General features: G+C 37.7%; 1 protein-coding gene across 2 annotated transcripts in view; it reads right to left on the minus strand.

The window, feature by feature from the left end:
* The window catches only part of LOC139119351 (uncharacterized), a 53,641-nt gene that overhangs the window by 17,602 nt on the left and 14,389 nt on the right, over window positions 1–21,650 (minus strand). For both annotated transcript variants that reach the window (XM_070683131.1, XM_070683130.1), the window contains exons 3-8: window positions 16,814–16,937; window positions 14,544–14,709; window positions 14,088–14,280; window positions 9,662–10,173; window positions 7,367–7,454; window positions 6,009–6,086 (exon numbers count right to left, since the gene is read on the minus strand). In XM_070683131.1, coding sequence (XP_070539232.1) covers window positions 9,676–10,173; window positions 14,088–14,280; window positions 14,544–14,709; window positions 16,814–16,937 — 981 coding nt within the window. In that variant the 3' untranslated portion in view covers window positions 6,009–6,086; window positions 7,367–7,454; window positions 9,662–9,675. The remainder of the gene's footprint in view (window positions 1–6,008; window positions 6,087–7,366; window positions 7,455–9,661; window positions 10,174–14,087; window positions 14,281–14,543; window positions 14,710–16,813; window positions 16,938–21,650) is intronic.

Consider the following 21,650-nt stretch of genomic DNA (forward strand, 5'->3'; position numbering starts at 1 on the left):
ATAAATGAGGTACAAGATGTGACATCTTAAGGTCTAATATCCTATCAAAATTGCAGGGTATAGAACTTGTGGTTACTGAAATATGCATATATATGTATAATCAAGGTCAAAGGTCATCGAGGTCACATGACATTTTGCAAAAAAAATTATATTGCTAATTAATCCCTATATGCCAAAAAATCAGATCTCTAGCTCTATTCGCTTGCCCAGAATTAGATGTGTACATAATTAATGAGGTAAAGCGTGTGTTGTCATAAGGTCTCCCATCCTACTAAATACAAAGGACATAGCACTTGTGGTTACTTATTTATTGACATAAACATATATTTTAGGTAAAAGGTCATCGAGGTCACATGACATTTGGTCAAAAAATTTCTCTCCTATAGTTATCCATATATACCAAAAATCAGACATCCAGCTCTATTGGCTCGCTCAGAATGAGATATGCGCATAATTATTGAGGTACAGTATGTGGCGTCATAAGGTGTCCAAACATACCAAACATGAAGGGTGTAGCACTTGTGGTTACCGAGTTATGGAAAAATATGTATATTTGAGGTCAAAGGTCACCGAGGTCACGTGACATTTTGTCAAAAAAATTGTTTTGCTAAGTTATCCCTATATACCAAAAATCAGACCTCTAGCTCTATTGGCTCGCTCAAAATTAGATATGTTCATAATTAATGAGGTACAATATGTGGCGTCATAAGCTGTCCCATCATACCATACATGAAGGCTGTAGCACTTGTGGTTACTGAGTTATGGACAAATATGTATATTTGAGGTCAAAGGTCACCGAGGTCACGTGACATTTTGTCAAAAAAATTGTTTTGATAAGTTATCCCTATATACCAAAAATCAGACCTCTAGCTCTATTGGCTCGCTCAAAATTACATATGCGCATAATTAATGAGGTACAATATGTGGCGTCATAAGGTGTCCCATCATACCATACATGAAGGCTGTAGCACTTGTGGTTACTGAGTTATGGACAAATATGTATATTTGAGGTCAAAGGTCACCGAGGTCACGTGACATTTTGTCAAAAAAATTGTTTTGCTAAGTTATCCCTATATACCAAAAATCAGACCTCTAGCTCTATTGGCTCGCTCAAATTAGATATGCGCATAATTAATGAGGTACAATATGTGGCGTCATAAGGTGTCCCATCATACCATACATGAAGGCTGTAGCACTTGTGGTTACTGAGTTATGGACAAATATGTATATTTGAGGTCAAAGGTCATAGAGGTCACGTGACATTTTGTCAAAAAAATTGTTTTGATAAGTTATCCCTATATACCAAAAATCAGACCTCTAGCTCTATTGGCTCGCTCAAAATTAGATATGTGCATAATTAATGAGGTACAATATGTGGCGTCATAAGCTGTCCCATCATACCATATATGAAGTATGGTAGCACTTGTGGTTACTGAGTTATGGACAAGTATGTATATTTGAGGTCAAAGGTCATCAAGGTCACATGACATTTTGTCAAAATATCAGAGATATCTGCGTGAACGGATGGACTCACGGATGGACGAACAGACGGACATGACCCAATCTATAAGCTCACTGGACTTCATCCTGGGGACTAAAAATTGTGTCACTGCATCCTTTTTGCAATATGAATACGATGAGAAACTAAATTTTTATTTTTCGTGGCCTTATACATGGGAGTCTATGGAGATCTGCCTTATACATGGGAGTCTATGGACGTGTAAACTAAAAATATGCAAATTTCACCACGATTTGCCCAAATTTGGGAAAGGTCACTGCTATGCACTTCCATACCAAGTTTCAAATCAATCGGACTTGTGGTTTCAGAGCAGGAGATTTTTTGACCAAAAATGGGAGAAAATTACAAAAAAAATTCATGAAAATAGCAAGTCCAAGATACTGACCCAAGATGAGCACAATCATTTCATGTCAGCCCAAAGTACTTACATGCTAATTTTTCATGTAATCTGCTCAGTGGTTATTGAGTTTTTTCAATTTTGACGGTTTTTACATTTTTTCACTTAATTTGCATATTTTTGGCAATGACAACTTCATTTGAACAAAATCTCATCTACAGCCCATCATCCATATACACATCAAATATCAAGATGAAATGTACAGCGGTTTCGGAGTTTTTGATGTTGACGGACAGACATACAGACATACAGACATACAGACATACAGACGTACAGACATACAGACATACATACATACAGACATTTCCCTAGCCTATAAGAATAGCTTCCATTGCCATATATACATATGGCTATGGAGCTAAAAATTACCAATCACTCATAACTTCATAAGCAGTAACATGCATGCATATAAAAAATAAGTGAATTCTATTCAACCATATTGGAGAACATCCTTGGAGACTCAACTGATATTCTCAGAACCATCATTCAGACAAAGTTACTGACAACATGAATGTTTAACTACAAATTTAAGAAATCAGACTGAATGTTGATGATATCTTCACTTGAATGTCTTATGTAACTTACTGCTTTAACAGTGTCAACAAACATCTCAGTAGCCACTATAAACAAAGAACAGATGGTAGCCTCTCTCATAAGGGTGTCAAGAAAAAACTTAATATAACAGTACAGTTTTGCAGATTTTAAAAGATACCAGGAATTTGATCAAAACAAGTAATAGTTCCTGAGGAAAACTGCCAAAAACCAGAAAACATTTCATCACGATTTAGGATACCTCAGTAAAGTCATCCATAGGGCCCTGTAGGCCAAATTTTATTTAAATCGGACATTGTGTTTTCATATGAGGATACTATAAGTCTAAAATCTTAGAAATTATCCAAAAAATAAAAAAGTGCAAATAAAAAAGTGAAAACAACTTAATAGGGTCACCCTAAGGAGCCTGCTCACCAAATTTCTAAGCAATCCAACAAGTGCTTTCAGAGAATCAGATTTTTTACAAAAAAAGGTCAAAATTGCTAAAAAAATACAACTATGGATGGAAATTTCAACCACACTTTGCAGTCAAATCATAGCCAGGGTATCCCTAGGAACTTAAATAAAATATTCCAATACAATTGGACACATAGTTCAAGGGAAAAATTATGATCTTAAAAAGTACCCCCAAAAATCCTGAAAAATTAAAAAAAATCTGCAAAAATAGAAAATTGCAAATATCAGCTCAAAATGACAGATATCACGATAAGTCAACACAAGGAACATACATACCAATTTTCAAAGCATTCTGATCAGTTGTTGTCGAGTTTTTTGGCTTTTGATGATTTTCACATTTTTCTAGCTCATTTGCATATTTTTGGTGATGAGAACTTCATTTGAACAAAATCCCATCTACATGTCAGCACGCATCTACACACCAAATGGCAAGGTGATACTTGCAGCGGTTCTCAAGATTTGGCATTGAACGGACGTACATACATACATACATACATACATACATCCATCCATACATACATACATACATACCCACATACAGACAACATACAGACGCCATCACCGATCAACCCCTATAGCTTCCATGGTATATATACATATACCAAATGGAAGCTAAAAACCGTGTAGTGCTATTTTTGCGCACGGTAATTTAAATACAGCCAGACCCCTTTCAACGCAGATGTTGCGTTTACCATGCGCGTGTTTTACTTCTACTGCTCACTAGAGATTTACCAGTAAGCGCATCTTCCTGTTTACGTGTCTCACGTGGGTTGCGCCCCGGCCTCACACTCACCTAACACAGGCAAGTGTGGATATAAATTTAGTTTATTTTACTATACACATTAAGTCTAGAAGAGACTGATCGATCGGGGGATGGGGCCACTATCATGAGCCCGACACACGGACGTGAAAGTCAAATTTTCCTCCCGTCCGACTGAAAAGTTACCCGTCTCGGACGGGAGGACGGACGGTAGTTTGCAACGCTGACTGTGGACACACAACTTGATAGGTGCTATACAACTGTGAACACACATCTTGTTGGGTTGCTATATTAACTGTGGACACACAATGTTAGGTTGCTATGGGGGCACACATTGCTATAGTCTCAGTCAACTGTGGACACACAACTTGATAGGCTGCAACATAACAAAGCTTGGTGAGCTGCTTTTCAACTGTTGACATACAACTTGATAGGCTGCTATACAACGGTCAACAAACATCTTGTTGGAATTGCTATTTCGGGGACACACATCGCTATATAGTCTCAGTCAACTTTGGACACACAACTTGATAGGCTAGCTGCTATACAACTGTGGACACACAACTTGATAAGCTGCTATACAACTGTGGACACACAACTTGGTGGGCTACTATACAACTGTGGACACACACAATGTTGGTGGTCTGCTATACAACTGGGACACACAACTTGATAGGCTGCTATACAACTGTGGACACACAACTTGATAGGCTAGCTGCTATACAACTGTGGACACACAACTTGGTAGGCTGCGCTATACAACTGTGGACACACAACTTGGTAGGCTGCTATACAACTGTGGACACACAACTTGATAGGCTGCTATACAACTGTGGACACACAACTTGGTGGGCTGCGCTATACAACTGTGGACACACAACTTGGTAGGCTGCTATACAACTGTGGACACACAACTTGATAGGCTGCTATACAACTGTGGACACACAACTTGATAGGCTGCTATACAACTGTGGACATGTGCACAACTTGGTGGGCTGCTATACAAATGTGAACACACATCTTGTTGGGTTGCTATGGGGGGGGGGGGGGCACACATTGCTATAGTCTCAGTCAACTGTGGACACACAACTTGATAGGCTGCAACATGACAAAGGCTTGGTGAGCTGGTTTTCAACTGTGGACATACAACTTTATCGGCTGCTAATCAACTGTGGACACACAGCATTTACGCTTAATTGTAACTTAATTGCATACACACAAATCAATAGGATCAGTTTTTCATCTAGACAGGGCCCAGGTGGGGGATTCCTCCTCTGTAGGTATGTTGGCACCCCCAGCACTTTATCAAGGGGTGACCAGCACTTTATCAAGGGGTGACCTGTACACAGGGAACGGGGGATGAAAGGGTTAAAGGCTTCTTAATAAAGTTAATTGTGGACACACAAATCCACTTATGTTGCAATATGACTGTGAATGAACGACTTATTCAGTTGTAGTAAAATAAATCACTGCTGGGTGTAATTATTATGGCTATGACCCTTTGAAGCAATATCTTAAAGGAAGGATGGGCAAGCGTGATTTTAACACTAATGTCTCCTTAGAGTGGTTTAAAATACATGTCATTTTGACAGGGCTTACTCTAGGCTATTAAAATTGTTAGCCAACTGATTAGCCAAATATATTTTTTGTTAGCCAAACGAAGGAACCATTAGTCAATTTACCACCGTCGCAAAACAGGAACCAAACACATACGGAAATATGAGGTAAACTTTCAATATGTGATAATTTAAGTTTATTGGTCATGAAACGTGATGAAATAAACATCGCACTGTAAGTAATTCTTTTTCAGGTTTTTCACATATTTTACAACAAAATCAACATCCTCTTGTTTATTTTGTTACACATTTTTTTAACTCTTTCTTCATGAGTTGGTCTGAATGTCTGTATTTTGACATACATAACTTAAAAACTGACCATTCATTGACATGTTTTTCTTTGATAATAGTGTACTTTATACTATATAACCTTCCCTTAATCACAGAACAGCATGGTGTGTTATAAATGTATCTAGTAAGCATGCCTGTATCCCAAAAGATGTATCATTTTACAGATAACAAGTTTGGGTCATTTGTTATAGTGACTATAAGCTTAAAACACATCACTGATAATAATTAAGTAACTTCATACACGCTTCCTTGAAGTTTGCATGTACATTTTCCTTCCCTGTGGAGGTATTCCAGTAGATTACCAGGCAGGGCATATATATACACAGAAGAATTTAGCATGTGCATTCAGATAACTGCATATGTCGCCTCATGGTAAGGATAAATAACTGGTATGTTAATGTTTAATAAGAGACTTACAATTGAAGCTGACGACCCATTTGCGTGCTGCAATTCCAAAGAAGTATTTAAGCGTCCTTTCACAAACAAGATTAGAATCTGTGAAAAGAAGTATACGGAATAAACACACTGTATTGTTATCTGTAACATAATTTAGCGAAAGTTTTTTTCCCCCACATTTGAAAATGTCCTTAGTACTACAGTATACATTTCAGTTTCTATTTTTGCCAAATCTTTCCTCCAGGATCTATTGAACTTTGATTAACAGACCTCATCAATAATGTAATAAATGTACATTTCTCAGTGCTCATAATGCTAGGGTAATTACATAGTGAATACATTGAAAAATATCAATGGGCTCCCTATTATTCGCGTGAGGAGGAATCTTGTCAAGACATATTGTGCTGAGAAACCTTGGCTGATTTGACCAAAAACTGAAAAGAAAAAATGTCAAATAATCCTACATTGCAATTCTTCAATAAACTGTCTGATGTGATCTACAGACTATGCAAAAAAGCCAGATGTCATGCTAGCAACGAATTCACAATGAACCAATAAGATGTGTTGATTCATGCAATGTTTTCTTATGGGGTGCAAAATGTTGCAACCTTATTTTTTGTACAGAAACCAGAACGGGTACTGGCGCTCCCATATAAAATGTTTTGCAAGTCTAAAGTGATAATATGGTTGGATCGCATGTTCGTATTTCGTGACAATACGACAAAACAGCCTGGATGTAGTCTCGTCAAATTTCTCAGTGGCAGAAACAAGTGGCAAAAAAATACCACCATCAAGAATTTTTGGTGGTAAATGGGTAAAAAACTTGCCACCATTGCCACCGATTATTTTTAACACTGAAAGTATTCATAACATTCCTCTTCGATCTCCCCGACCCGTTTTCCTTTTCTCTCCTATCTGACATTTGTATGCTGATAAGTAAGTTGACAGCTAGCATGTGACAATATTTGGGTGTCTCGAAACTATACCTGATAGACCATGCATTGATACTACAATAAAATGATAGGAAGAGCTTGAAACTTTTTCATGCATGCTTATTGTAGCAATGGTTATGTAGTCATGTGATGTTGATCATTGACCCATGCGTGTGTTTTTGGGCGCCAGTGAGGGTGGTTTTCATGCAAAGATCAATATTCTCTACTGAAAATCTGGGCTTAAAAATGGCAAAATTGTCGGTAAATGACCAATCACATCTTGTTAAATTTTCATTTTTTCATAATTTACGAGCGTTATGAGCACCAGCGAAAGCACAGATTAGGGCTACAGATACCATCCAATCACCAGGCTAAACAGCATTCTATCATTCAAAGACTCCTCTTGTTAACTAAAAAGGTGATATTTTCTTCTTTTGAGCACTTTACCTGTTTTGACAATCACATGTGTTGTCTCATTTGTGAACGATGATTGCAGCTTTGATCCAATTTCATTTGCAAAATACTCTAGCAGTTCCTGTCAACAAAGCATACATACAGATTTCATTTCAAAATGGCATGCATCTGTCATAGGAGAATGCATTATTTACGCAACAAGTCATCAGTCGATGACACAGTCCCCGCTGGTTCAATATATGTTGCTTAAATCTTTGGAACTTTGATATGATTTTCGACATATACTGAGGGCCTTCAACCTGGCAGTCATTTTCTATTATATCACGACAAAACTTCCTAGAACATGCATGTCATGGTCATTAACGCTGTGCCAAGTTTGAACCAAATTGGCTGAGGCACGTCTGAATTGGGGCTCCATACTTCTGAATAAAATGGCTACCAGGCAGGCATTTTGAACCATACTTCAATGAGAATTCATTTGCACATTATACAGCCCTATAGTAAGTTTGAACCAAAGTGGCTGTGACATGTTGGGTTAGTGCTCAAAATGAAGGAAAAGGTGGCCCTTTTCTTAAAACTGTACCGTGACTAAAAAAATTCACGCATGCATATATGTCATGATTCATTAGTCACTGGATATTATTTCTTGAATATTCTTATTCATTTGGCTGGATGCACTTATAGTATATGTGATATATGCATGCCACATTTGCACATTACAGATACTCTCTGACCTGGTAGATCACGCATTTTCTTTTCATATTTCTATAGGTAGCAAAACAGTCACATGTATTGATCAAAAGCAACTGCAGGAGATATTTCGAAGTGTTTTTTCTTACACACACTTAATTGTCTTCATATCATTAACAGGAAGGAACCCAGTGACTGAATTGTTTGTACAGGATAAACACTAGAGCAGTCAATTGTGCCTGCACTATCACTGGTTGTTTATCCTGTGCAAACAACAGTCATTTGGTTCCAGTGTGCTCTCTGGACTTATGCATTTTCTTTCATAGTTCTACAGGTAGCATAAGAGACATATATATAATTACATAGCAAAAACAACTAAATGGCCATCTGGAGCACATACTGAATCACATCACACTAACTATATTGGATCTCATTGGACTATAAACTTTTACACATGCACACTATAATACATCTCCATGTACCAACTTTGAATTGAGTTCAGGGATAATTCATTTATGGCTAAAAGACAAAATTTTGCAATCTTGGATATTATTACAAAACAAATTGATATGCACATGGACACTAAAATACAATGCCTGTGTACCAAGTCTGAATGAACTCTGGTCAGGGACAGCTGAAATATAGTTCAAAAACATGAAAATATCTCAACAAAATGGCCACCCAGAGACCATATTGAATCATAGGGTGACAAAAATTCCATAGTACTTCATTTATGTACTAACACTGAACAAAATCATTCTAGGGACAGTTGAGTTATGGTCCAAAAACTTGAAAAAATCGCAACAAAATGGCTGCCAGATTGGATCATATCGTGAAAAAATTGACATGTATATATATATACCATTGTACTTTATCTATGTACCAACACTGAACGAAATCAGTTCAAGGACAGTTGAGATATTGTTCAAAAACATGAAAAAATGGCAACAAAATGGCCGCCCGGCGGCCATATTGGATCGTAGCACGAAACTAATCGACTTGCATCTGTATGGTGAAGGGCTCTATCCTTGTGCTAGGTTTGAAATAATCGGTTCAGGGGTGTCTGAGAAATGGCCACTGACGGACGGACAGTAAGGCCCAATCTATAAGTTCCTGCCAGACGTTGTCCGCAGGACTAATAAAGCACCTCCAGAGATGGTACACCACAAGCTTTTGACCAGTTCATACTCAGGTCAAATTAAATCGCCAATGATCAACATAAATTTAAATGAAAATAAAATTTAAATTTATATGTAAATTAATTTCTGTTATCAGAATACTTATCCAGTGACTATCGGGATATCCTTTCCACAGGCTCCTTAACTGCAAGATATAGAGCTTTACTTCCCCTTTAATCCTCCTGTGATTACGTCACAGGACTCCCTAACTCGCCAGTTACACCTGAGTGTTCCTTTTTGTGTCAAATATGCAGGATTCATGTATAATACGACCTCTTATGAATAATTGTTACATTTTATCAACAAAAATAAAACCTAGTCTAGTTTGCATGTTTTGGCACCTTATTTGACAAATAAATCAGTTCTGACAGAGAAACATAGCAAATGCCATACATACCAGCATTCTATTTAAATGACAAGAAACATGTGTGTCTTGCATCAGAAACTATCATTTACTCACCATTTCCTGACTGGTCAAATTTGTACCAACAAGCATAGCATCTTTGGCTCCAGATACAGCGCCTGACCTTGAGAAACAGCAGCACCTTTTACACCAGATACAGCGTCTGACACTTGAGAAACAGCAGCATCTTTGGCTCCAGATACAGCGTCTGACCCTTGAGAAACAGCAGCATCTTTGGCTCCAGATACAGCGTCTGACCCTTGAGAAACAGCAGCATCTTTGGCTCCAGATACAGCGTCTGACCCTTGAGAAACAGCAGCATCTTTGGCTCCAGATACAGCGTCTGACCCTTGAGAAACAGCAGCATCTTTGGCTCCAGATACAGCGTCTGACCCTTGAGAAACAGCAGCATCTTTGGCTCCAGATACAGCGTCTGACACTTGAGAAACAGCAGCACCTTTGACACCAGATACAGCGTCTGACCCTTGATAAACAGCAGCATCTTTGGCTCCAGATACAGCGTCTGAACCTTGAGAAACAGCAGATAACGGGTCCAGCACAGTTTTCTCCTGTGGAAAGACAACAATTTCATTAGTTTCATTCAACTGTAATTTGATTTTGTTTGTTGTAATGTTAAGTCATGTAAAGCTTGGATCCAGATGTAACGCAGTAGCTGGAGAGATATCCAATGATTCATTGTTTTCTACACGCTGTTATCCCTTCAAATATTTTAGTTGGGGGAGGGGGGGGGGCTTCAAAAACATATTTCAAATACTACATTATTAGTAAATTTGTGATAAAATCTATTATTGGATGGTAACCATAAAATTGACTTAAAGACATATTAGCCAGGGATACATATACGCGATCTAAATTTATCAGTAATATTTTACCAGTATTCAGTACAGAACCATGTATATTCTGTCGCCGTAAAGAGCGCTATACCGGTACAGGCTTGAACCATAAGTTTAACGCAAGATTCGGTGTGGTTCTGTACCTAAAACATGCCAAGAGTTACCTATTTCAAACAGCGTATGTGATTGGTTGTCAATGGGGAAGTTATACGCTCATTGACAAATCAATGGAGTCAAGACAGCAAGGGTTGTTGCTGATGTACAGCGTGTTGTCACTGCTGCAAAATGGCGCTTTTGAGGAACTCATTTCCCATACGAGTTGTAGTGCGAACGAAATGCACTATCTAGATTATCGTACTTCAGTTACTCCTTCACTAGAACCACCTCCGCTAGTAAGGACAGAAAATTGACGAGTATTGGTGATGTTCAGACCAACTTCAAATTTCTGTTCAGTAAAGTCGGCTGCTGTGTACTGGACTCAAACTTGTGGGCTTGCGATACCCATACTACACTACTACTACTAGCCCAAAACGTTCCTCGACGATGGTGCATTTTATAGGTATACATGGAAAGCATTCCACAGGCTAACTTTTCCTATTTTTACATTATATTTGGTGTTGCACGGGTTGTGTTGTTTTGTACTCTTTAGCCTTGGTGAGATTAGACGGATTCCCTGAGATGGTCCTACCTTCCGATAACGCCATCATAAGCACCGTCATTAAATTAACTGATCGGTTTCATAGTCAGTCGATGTCTTAGTATCAAATAATGTCATGGCATTTGGCTGCCCATGATAATTGCAGTTTTAATCTGTAGAAACAGGTATTTGATACATCGAAGTGCCTTGCTCGCCACACCATTGCATACATTCCGAGTGTAGGCTACGTTATAATACGAGATTCGTGTGCTTCACAATTTTATATGCAGTGTGTAGCCTTCAGTGGACTCAAGTTTTGGCAATTTTGAAAAATAGCGTGAAAAACAAACTCTGATTCTTTAATTTTGACATTTTGACCGCGACCATTACCAGTTTTTTCAACTGTTGTGATCAGAATCAATTTTGGTGGCCGCTAATGAGAGATTGGAAGGTGGACCATGTTTTGATCGCCTTTTTGGAGCTTAGTTATTTCTCTATGGGCAGTGCATATACTGTGACGGACGGGGGCAGTAATTAGTAATAGTAGACAAAGGCAGTATTGATCCATAGTGACATGATTTGAGATACAGCATCAACCATCAAATTTCTAAAAACGAGTGCTTGTTTGTGTGTTTTGAACTTTTAAATTCAATTCTCAATTGACCTTTGAATGCTAGTTTTTTCAGTTGGTGATTTTCTATAAAGTAACCAGGGTATTTTCTAGGTGTCTCTCTTGGTTTTGTGTTAATCTGTGAGTTTTTTTGTCAATGAAATATATGATCAAATATCAAAGTTGTATCCACTCTGAATTATTTAGTGAAATGTTTTTAATATGTGATTATAGATTCTATTTGTATATTTTTATATCTTTTTATTTTTACAATGTCTAGAATGTCCAGCGTATTGCTCAACTGTGTTTCATAATGTTATACCCCAGGAATCTATTTGGTGTTTATGTTGTTTCATCATGAAATTCTTTGATATTTTGGTGTGTTTATGTTGTAATAATTTTTTGTACTAGTCATATTTTTGTTTTGTGAATATTTTTATGTCGCTCATCTTGTGCTTGTGAAGTACAGAACACTGCCATATTTAACTCCCGGTCACTTACCGTCACGAGATCCCTACGAGTTTAAAATTCTCTCACCGTTTTTTTCATAAAGGATTTTATCTCATGCAGTTCTTGAGCCAGGGTAATCCCTGTTAGCACATACTGTTTCATTACAGGTAAGATTAAATGCCGCATAAATGTGTCAGTTGAGTGATGTATACATCAGTTATTATAAAGAAAGCCATTTTATTAGCTTATGATTCTGGGGTGATGAGAAATAGTCAGTTATCTGATTAGGACAAGCAGCGTCATATGTCAGCGTTCATATGTCTTGAATTGAGGTCAAGAGGTCTATAGCTAAATTTAACCAAGTTTACCTGTTGACCCTACCTAAGGGACCACGTCAAAAGATTGATGTCTGATAAAAAACTTAATTCTTTAAGTTTTGCTCCAAACCCTCCCCCCCCCTAACTTAATTGAGAATATATTCCCATTATTTCCTTATTGTGACAACTCCATTCATAATTAAACCATAACCAGGATAGAAAACTACACTATCACACATATATGGTATTGATATATGATATATACCCAAATATTATAAAAAAAAAAAACATTTATTTCTGTTCATTTCTGAGTTTTCTGGATTTTTCCACAAATGGTATAAAAATATGTAATTTAAAGAATTTTTGATTTTGTCTGATGGAAAACTTCTAGGGGTCAAAACCCCCCACCCCAAACTTAGAGTATTAAATTTTTTATCAGACATCAATCTTTGATGTGGTCCCTAACAATAATAGAAAAACAATTCAAAATGGTGGGTAGAACTGGAAAGTAGGTAATTATTTTTCTCCATGACTATTGACACTGAAGTAATTGTAGATTAAACTTGCATTACAAACATACACAACAAGAAAACCACAGGCAGATTACAGTTAGTCTGATTGGTCAGTGTGTGGTGTACTTTCTGACTGTATGATCCAGTGCTGTGGCCACAGGACTGAAAACACAGGTGTATGGATTGTGGTGTGTCAGTATTGATTTTACAGGGCCTGAGATACAGCTTCTGACAATTTTTATCAAGATTTCAGGGGTGTACATTTTCAGTAAAATTGGCCATTTTATTTGCTAATGGTTCTTATAATTGCATGTGTACACAGGGCCCGAAATTAACTTTTCGTGATAGTAGTCAAGCTGACTACCATTTTCAGAAGTTGGTAGTCAACAGGAGAAACTTGGTAGTCAGGATGTTTTGCACTGAAACAAAATCAACCTCTAGAATGTTGCGAAATTTAGGACGGTTTTGTTCACTGCCCGCCTAAAGTCTAAATCGCAGGCAAGGGTACCGGTTGACACCGAGTCAGCGATTATACCCATATGACTCCCAGTGTTGATGCAGTTTGAAGACGTAGATTTTCGCGTAAATTTTGGAAAAAAAAAAAGACCATGCTAAAGAAATTGGATTACCACTCTGGAATCGTGAATTTAGCAATATCAATACAACTAGGGCCCATATAGATATGGTTAATGATACGCAATATGCAGGTAATACTATGTTCTGTGTAAGTGCATCCAGAGTTCCACCAGTAGTCAACCTGACTACCATTTTTCAAATTTGGTAGTCAGGACGGAAAAGTTGGTAGTCAATTGCCTCGAGACTACCGTTAATTTCGAGCCCTGGTACAGTCCTGTAATGCAGGTGCTGGAACAGGCAGAAATTGCAGACCCTGTCACAGCACAGAGTCCACATCACAGCTACACAGCCATGTTCTCACAGCACTTTATACAGACCTGTATAGCAGACTCTGTTACAACCATGACATGCTGTCCTTGCCGACACAAAGTGCTAGGGCCTGTTCAGGGTCTGTTACAGGGAGGGGGATTTTTTCTCCTGTGTACCAGAAAGCAATATTGTGTGATTCCTATAATAAAGCAAAATACCTTTCTCCATGGCAGGTCTAAACCTTCTCCGTAATTATAGTGAATCTCGTCATTTACATGTATGTCTCTGATGGCAAACAGGCAAAGGTGTTCAGTTCCTGTCATATCAGCAATCTTCTTCACTGTACAATTTGGCTTTTTGTGTTCATCATTGATGTATCTGGCAATAGTATCTGTTCTTGTGGCATCAATACTTAAATTGAAATGATACATACAAAAATACAGTTGTAGTGTTAAACTCCATCTTTTACCTATGAAGAAATATTGGCTGCTTGAGAATTTGTAGTAAAACTAGTTGATTCCTAGCAATATGAGAAACGAAGTAAATGACCTAAATTCACTTACTTCACATGTGTAAGTTTGAGATACTTTACCAAAAGGCAAATGTACGTTGAGAAGCTAAATGCAAGTAATTTAGAAACAAAACACAGGTAAGAATTAAAAAATTCTACTTACACCACCTGTTTGCCCTTTTCCTTGAAAAAATACATGTATGATCCATCGCCTGTTCGGTCATAAACATCCTCTCTTTCAGCAGCCTCTTTTCCAGTCAACCTCTCTCCATCATACCACATCAAATAATCCCCCTTTTTGAAATTTCGGACTGCAAACACACCCTTGCCTGTAGGGAAAAAAAAAATTTTGTGTTGCTCAGACACTGCACTTCAGATCATCACATGCACGAAGCCATTTTCCCTTCACTTGTTTCTCACATGTTGAGATGAGTGCGAAATGAAACAAAGATAGTGATTGGGCCAAACTTATCAAGCCAATGAAAAACAGGTCTTTCAAAGCATGCAAATAAGACGTTGCTATGGTTACATCACATCTCAGGTCAGCTCCATAAGCTGATACTGGGAAGAGAAAGATAAGGCATGGACAAATGCTTATATTGCAGATTGGCTGGGGCATATGAAGACTGTGTCTTGCGACCTGTCGATGTTGTTTTTGTAACATTTCAGTTGGGGGGGGGAATCCCTCAAGGGCGCGGCCTCGGCAGAACACTGTCTAGGTATATATTTCAGTTCTTGTTCAATTTCTTGTTCAACTCCTCAAAACATGTGGAAATGTCAAGTTTCCAGCTTATCAACACAGCCCATGTACAATGAACATTGTAATTGTTGACAAATGTCTTTTAGTCTGGACTAAAATTCAAATGTCAACAGAAGGCCATGTTTTCACTAAAATTACAGACATTTCATAGTAAACTGTTACCTCACAGTTTTCTCTAATATAAAGATCATATTTCAGGAGTTCATTTGTGATTATTTTACATTCTGAACTCCTGAAATATGATCTTCATATAAGAGAAAACTGTGAGGTAACAGTTTACTATGAAATGTCTGTAATTTTAGTGAAAACACGGCCTTCTAACCACTGCGGGAGTCATTATTTTCTTTTTGTTTTAACAGTCCGGATTACTTCCAGCGTTATTGTAATACCTTCAAGGAGTTTATGTAAATTTCTGCGCACTTTGTTGCGCATGTGTGTTACGCTATTCCAACGTTAACATGGTTGAGTATAAGCAGTGTACAAAACGTAAACGGGGGGCCAAAGAAGCAAAATACAGAGCTGATGGACGTAAGCGAAACTGCCAAGAAAATTCTGATGAGTCAGATTTTATCGGAAGACGAGGACGCAGTGTTGGGTAGGGACGCAGCCGATGCTAGAGACTTTGTCCCGTCACAACAGAAAGTTAGTTATAGGCCGACTAGGCCTACAAATTTTTAGAGCATCGAGGGTTGGTCATCTCATCAGTTCCGTTTTTTGCTATGTATGCACCCCTTCAAATGGGTATAAGTCAGCGACGCGTGGGCGGATTCCCCAAATTCTTTGCATGTAAACATTTCATGAATAGACCTGAAAAACGTGTTTTAGATTTTTGATAAACACCCCAAAAGTGATGATAAATTGACAAACGTGAACAAAAGCCGATAATTTATGTGAAAATCTGACAGTTCACACTTCAAAGGCTCACTGTGCAGAAACAAAAGCGAATTTCAAAAATCCAAAACACGTTTTTTTCCCCAGTATACCCAGATGTCTAGTGCCGTAAACAGACCACTCAGGGGTGCTGCCAATTCTTACTTATACTTTTTTAAGTGAAAAACTCAAATTCACACGTTTTTGCCTTAAACAAACATACAAATGCATGTTTTGACAATTAAACACAATTTTTACCTACTTCAAATATAGACCAAACAGAAAATGTACCACATGTTGGGTGTGAGGTCCCGCTTTTCATGTGAATTTTTTTATTGAAAATATATGTGTCCAGGAACCTGAGTCACTACCTTAAACACGTTTTAAGGAGTTGAACAAGAAACTGGGAATTGGGTTGGTGTAATGTAAGCTGTGGCAGCTAATGACATTTTTCAATAAACACTAAACCAATCACACAAAAACATTTATCAATGTTTACACAACTGTCAGGCAAATGTAGAACTGTGTGTAAACATTCATATCCACAGCAGTTAAACTGGTTAAATACCAACTTGTTTTCCACTGCATAAATAGTATGTGATAGAAATATGTTAGAAAATGATGACAACTGCAGAAAATATTCTATATTTTCACAATAAGAATTCCCAAAGGACCTTGCAAACAAACTTTAAAGCAGTCAAACTATTGGTTTCTGGAAATTTTGCTTATTTGAATTCATATACTTTCAGGTTCATCAAATCTTTTAAAACAAGTTTGTTAACGATGTCGTATTGGTGTCTCACCTTTAACAGTGTTTATAAAACGTACTTCGAACCGCCCCTCCTTTGGCAGGTCAGCACCTCTCGTGACACAACTCTGCGCTTGGTCATATGGAGTGATTTCTGGAGATGCCCTCTGACGCCTTGTCTGCAAATAATTTTGTCAAAAAAAACAAAGAAAAATAAAAAAATACAGCCAAAAATGCAGTGTCCCTCACATTTAACAGGAATTTTAATCATTAGCATGGTACTGAAAATGAGGAGTATATTGTCTGTGTTTCTGTTCAGTCTTATCATATACCTGATTTTGCGCGCCCGTGTTAACCTATGGGAAAAAGCGCCCTCACAACCGTGCAGTTTTTTTACTTATCACGCCCCGGCCCGGCGTCCCCATATTTGGATGTGCGCGTCGTACTTCGAATCTATTTAAGAACGCCAAAGCGCGTGCAGCCGAATCTATTTCAAAACGCGACAGCGCGTGCATGTGGGGAACCGCATCGCAGAATTTTGTCGGAAACCCTATTTTAAGAAATGTTTTAGAGCTGTTTTCGGAAATTATAATGCCGACTTTATCCAGTTAATGTTTTCTTTGAGGGTTATCGTAAGTAGAGCGGTGATTATCCACAAATTATCCCAATCAACGTCATTCAAAAAATTCAGAGTTGAAGTAGAGTGACGTTCATGCAGCCAATCCCTGTAAGCACGCACGCGTTCTAGAACATTGATACATAAACAAATGACATATCGATCCGCAGAAGACGAGAGTGCTAACGCTTCCCGATCATTTTAAAAAATTGGGAATAAATATTTAATTTTTAAGTCCCACCTGCGTAAACTATCCCTAAAATATTCTTTCAACATTTTAAAAATATTCTATAAAGTATATGATAAAACCTTTACGGCCCTGAAACGGGTTTTGCGGACCTCGGTCGTACGGCTTACGGGCCCTCGCACGCTCGGGCCCTTCCGCCGCACGACCTCGGTCCGCAAAACCTGTATCAGGGCCGTAAAGATTATTATTGCATGTTTCAATTTGGTATACTGGTAGGTCACTTAAGGTCATCTAAAGCCAAATATTAATTAAAAATAGAAGATGGTAAGATAATTCCACAAAATTAAGGTACAGGTAGATGTACAAGTTTTAATTTAGAACTAAAATTATTAGCCATTGTCGTAACTTGTACATGACTATTTTCACTAAGAACTTATTTTCACTATTTTCACTACATGTAGACTCATTCTTCCGCTAAAATAAAATCCAAGTGAAAATTTTTATTTTCTATTCTGTACACATACAGCATCAAGAAAGAGTGAACATTAAATCAAAGTTATGTCCACAGTTTTTGTTGTGAGGAAAAATTAATTCCAGTGAAAACAAAGTATTCTCCAGTTATGGCGGCCATCTTGGACACCAGCTCGAAAATAAAACCTTTCCAGTGGTCAGATTTTGGTAGACCTTTAATGTTATTAAGCAGATTTAACTCTAGAAAAAAACATTGAGACACCTTTTGTTGCAATTTTTTCGGGGTAAGGTGTTTTTTTACAAGTCGTTGTCAATGACGTAGTCCCCACTTGTACTTGGGATATCAGTTATAATGGGACAGGGAAATGAACGTGTGTGGTAGTAGTCTACTGTGACTGTAAACATGTTGATGTATCAATGAATAGGACAGTGTGATTCAATGAATTGAATCATAAAAATAATCATGTGCATATGTATAACATAGGTCAATGTCTTTGTACGTATGCAGAAGAAAATGTCCATTCGAATTATCAAATAGACATGCATATGTATGATAAAGGTCTATTCATTGTACCAATTTGAAAGAAATCAGTTATGGCTCAAGACATGAAAAAATTGTATCGAAATGGCTATGGCCAACATGCATATGTATGGCATAAATCAATGCCCCTTTATAAAATTTGAAAGATATCGGTTGAGACATGACTGAGTTCTTGCTTAAAACACAAACAATCATAACAAAATGGCTGCCAGGCGGCCATATTGGATGGTATCACAACAAAAATCAACATGCATATGAATGACATTATTCAATGCCCTTGTACCCAATTTGAAAGAAATTGGTTGACACATGTCTGTGTTCAGGGCTCGAAATTCGTTTTTTTACTTGGTAGTCCAGGTGGGCTACCAAATTTTGACACTGGTAGCCCAGCAAAAATAACTGGTAGCCCATATTTTTCTTTTCATTTTTTTTTGCAATCATATTTTTGTTTTGAATCTTTTTGCATCGATAACATAGACACTGTTTTTTTGCATTTGCAACACTTACAAATAAACAAAATCAATTAAAAGCAAACAATTACTATTAAATAATAACATTGGAAAACAATTCCTGTAGATAAATGTATTCATATTGTAGCTGCAGTATATTTACAAGAATGTATCAAACCTAAGTTAATCACAAAAATGTTTCCCTCTTATCATTTGGTTTGAATGAGTTGACAGACAAAACTACAGAAGTACAAAGACAGGTATTTAGAGAAGCTCTATTCTATGAATCAAACTTCTTAGGTGAGGCCTGTCCAAAGACCTTGCTTTAATATTTTAAGGTAAATACAATATTCAGGGTTTTACATCACTTTTTACTTTTGAGAGTCCCTGGGACCCCTGGTGTTAGAAAATGGGAGTCCTACATCAAAATATGGGGGTCCCAATTTATTTCAAAAGAATATTTTATTGTTTATCCATGCCATGGTCTTCACTGTGTTCAGTTAGTGTTATAACACACGGCAAATGGTTGCGCAATTCTTAAAATTATTCTTACATGAAAATTCTAGTTCATACTGAGGTCCCTCATTGATCAATTCAAAGAACACTATTCATAATTGAAATGATCTCATAACTTTAATGACAAGTTCACAAAGTTGTGAAATTTGAACAAGTATTCAAATTTGTCAAATTGACAAGAAGGTAAGTAATTTCATACTCTGAAATGGCATTCACCCAGCAAGTCCAGTAGGTTGAGTTCACACTCTGCCAGCAGCTCCTTCAGCAAATAACCTAGCATTGTTTATGAAGTCAAAATCATCTGTGATGGGGCCAACCAGTTTGATGAACATTAGTCTATTAAGCCTTTGAGGATTGAGTCTATTTCGTGCCCTCTGTTTGATGGCATTTTGTACTGAAAAGCCCCTCTCACATGGGGCAGAGGACACTGGTATGAAAAGAGCAATTTTAGCAAGAATGGCAAGATCAGGATACTCCTCTGTAAAATCAGTTAGCAACAGCTTGATATACATATCAAAATTCAGTGCGTCCCTATGAGATCTTGTGAAGTGTTTGTAAACAAGAAAGTGTGCCCTAGCTCTATCAGCATCAATACCTGGTGTATTGTTATGATGATTCAACAGTTGATCAAGCTGGTTGACCCCATAGTCAGGTAGGTTGGCCAAATTTTCAGGATATCTGTGTGGGTTTAGAATTACATCAAAACATTCCAGAATATGCATCTCATCATCTGGAAATCTGCAATCTAAATTCTGCAGTAGTTTGTTGATATAATTTTCTCGTACACTACAGAAGCTCTGTCTGAGTGGCTGATTGTAAGTGATTTAATGTTTTTGTATGTGTTTTTCTGACCATTGCCAGGAACATCACCCAAATCATTAAAGACTTCTCTGACAGTGTGTGAATCATTAGTCATTGTATTCAATGTGTCCCTAATAGACTGAACACTTTTTTTGATATGGGATAAGTTGACAGAATCTTTCTGAAATGTAAGGCTCAAAATTCCAATCACAGTAAGGACATGAATCAATAAGGCAGTGAATAGCAGAAACAATGAATTGGAGACAAATTTCAACAGCCCATCAGCCTTTCCCCCTTTTTTGTCACTTGCAAGTGCCAAGGCAATTGGCTCAAAACTGATGAAAATCATCTTGACAGCTGATTCAATCAACCGACAACCAGCGAACAGATGTAGGCTCAGTAATTTGTTTCGCCTTTCCATTCAACAGAGTTTGAATTTCTCTAAGTTTGTCATATCTCACACTAGAGTCATTAAAGTATTTATACAATGAATGGATTATATTATGATATTCTTTGCAATATTCAATATCTCTGCCCGCTTGAGAAGCAGCAAGATTCAATCGATGTGCAACACAATGCACTTGAACAAGGTTGGGATTTCTGGCTTTTAATTTTGCACCCAACCCGTTCAAACGACCGGTCATTACGGCCGCCCCGTCTGTTCCCAGTCCATATATTTTGTCTACGGCCGCGTCACAGATTTCTTTCCTAGTCAAAAATTCAATCAAGGCGTTTTCGATCCCTGCAGCAGTGGCAATTTGCTGGTTACCGAGGAAAGAAACATTCGCCTCGCCATTCTGAATATATCGAACATATGGCAAGTTTCTTATGAACGGTTATGTATTGTCACAAGTCTCATCCAACATTATACCGATGAAATCACTTGCATGTATGCTATCAATCAGGGACTTCTCGATCACACGTTGAATACACTCTTCAAACTCCATAACTATCTGCGGAAGTTTGTAATATTCAATGTCTAAGCCGTTCAGATTCTGTAGATGCATGATGTCAGTGAATACATCGCATGGAAGGTCACGTTTAGCGATCAGATAAACAGTACGTAATTGTGCAGCGTACGCCTCGAGTTCGTTTACCCTGCACCTGCCGGTCCTCTGCAGATTTGCGAGCGGTAGTAAATTGTGACCGCAAGCTTAGGATTTTAACACTTGTGAGATGACTTTTCGAGTCCTGATGACGAGTGAGAGTTGAATGTTGAAAATTAGAACAACCTTCCGTGAACGGGCATGTAACATTCGATTTCAAACATACATCGCATTCCATGACGTTTCGCTCTTCAGAATATCGAAG

This window comes from Ptychodera flava, chromosome 19, assembly GCF_041260155.1.
Source record: "Ptychodera flava strain L36383 chromosome 19, AS_Pfla_20210202, whole genome shotgun sequence".
NCBI lineage: Eukaryota > Metazoa > Hemichordata > Enteropneusta > Ptychoderidae > Ptychodera > Ptychodera flava.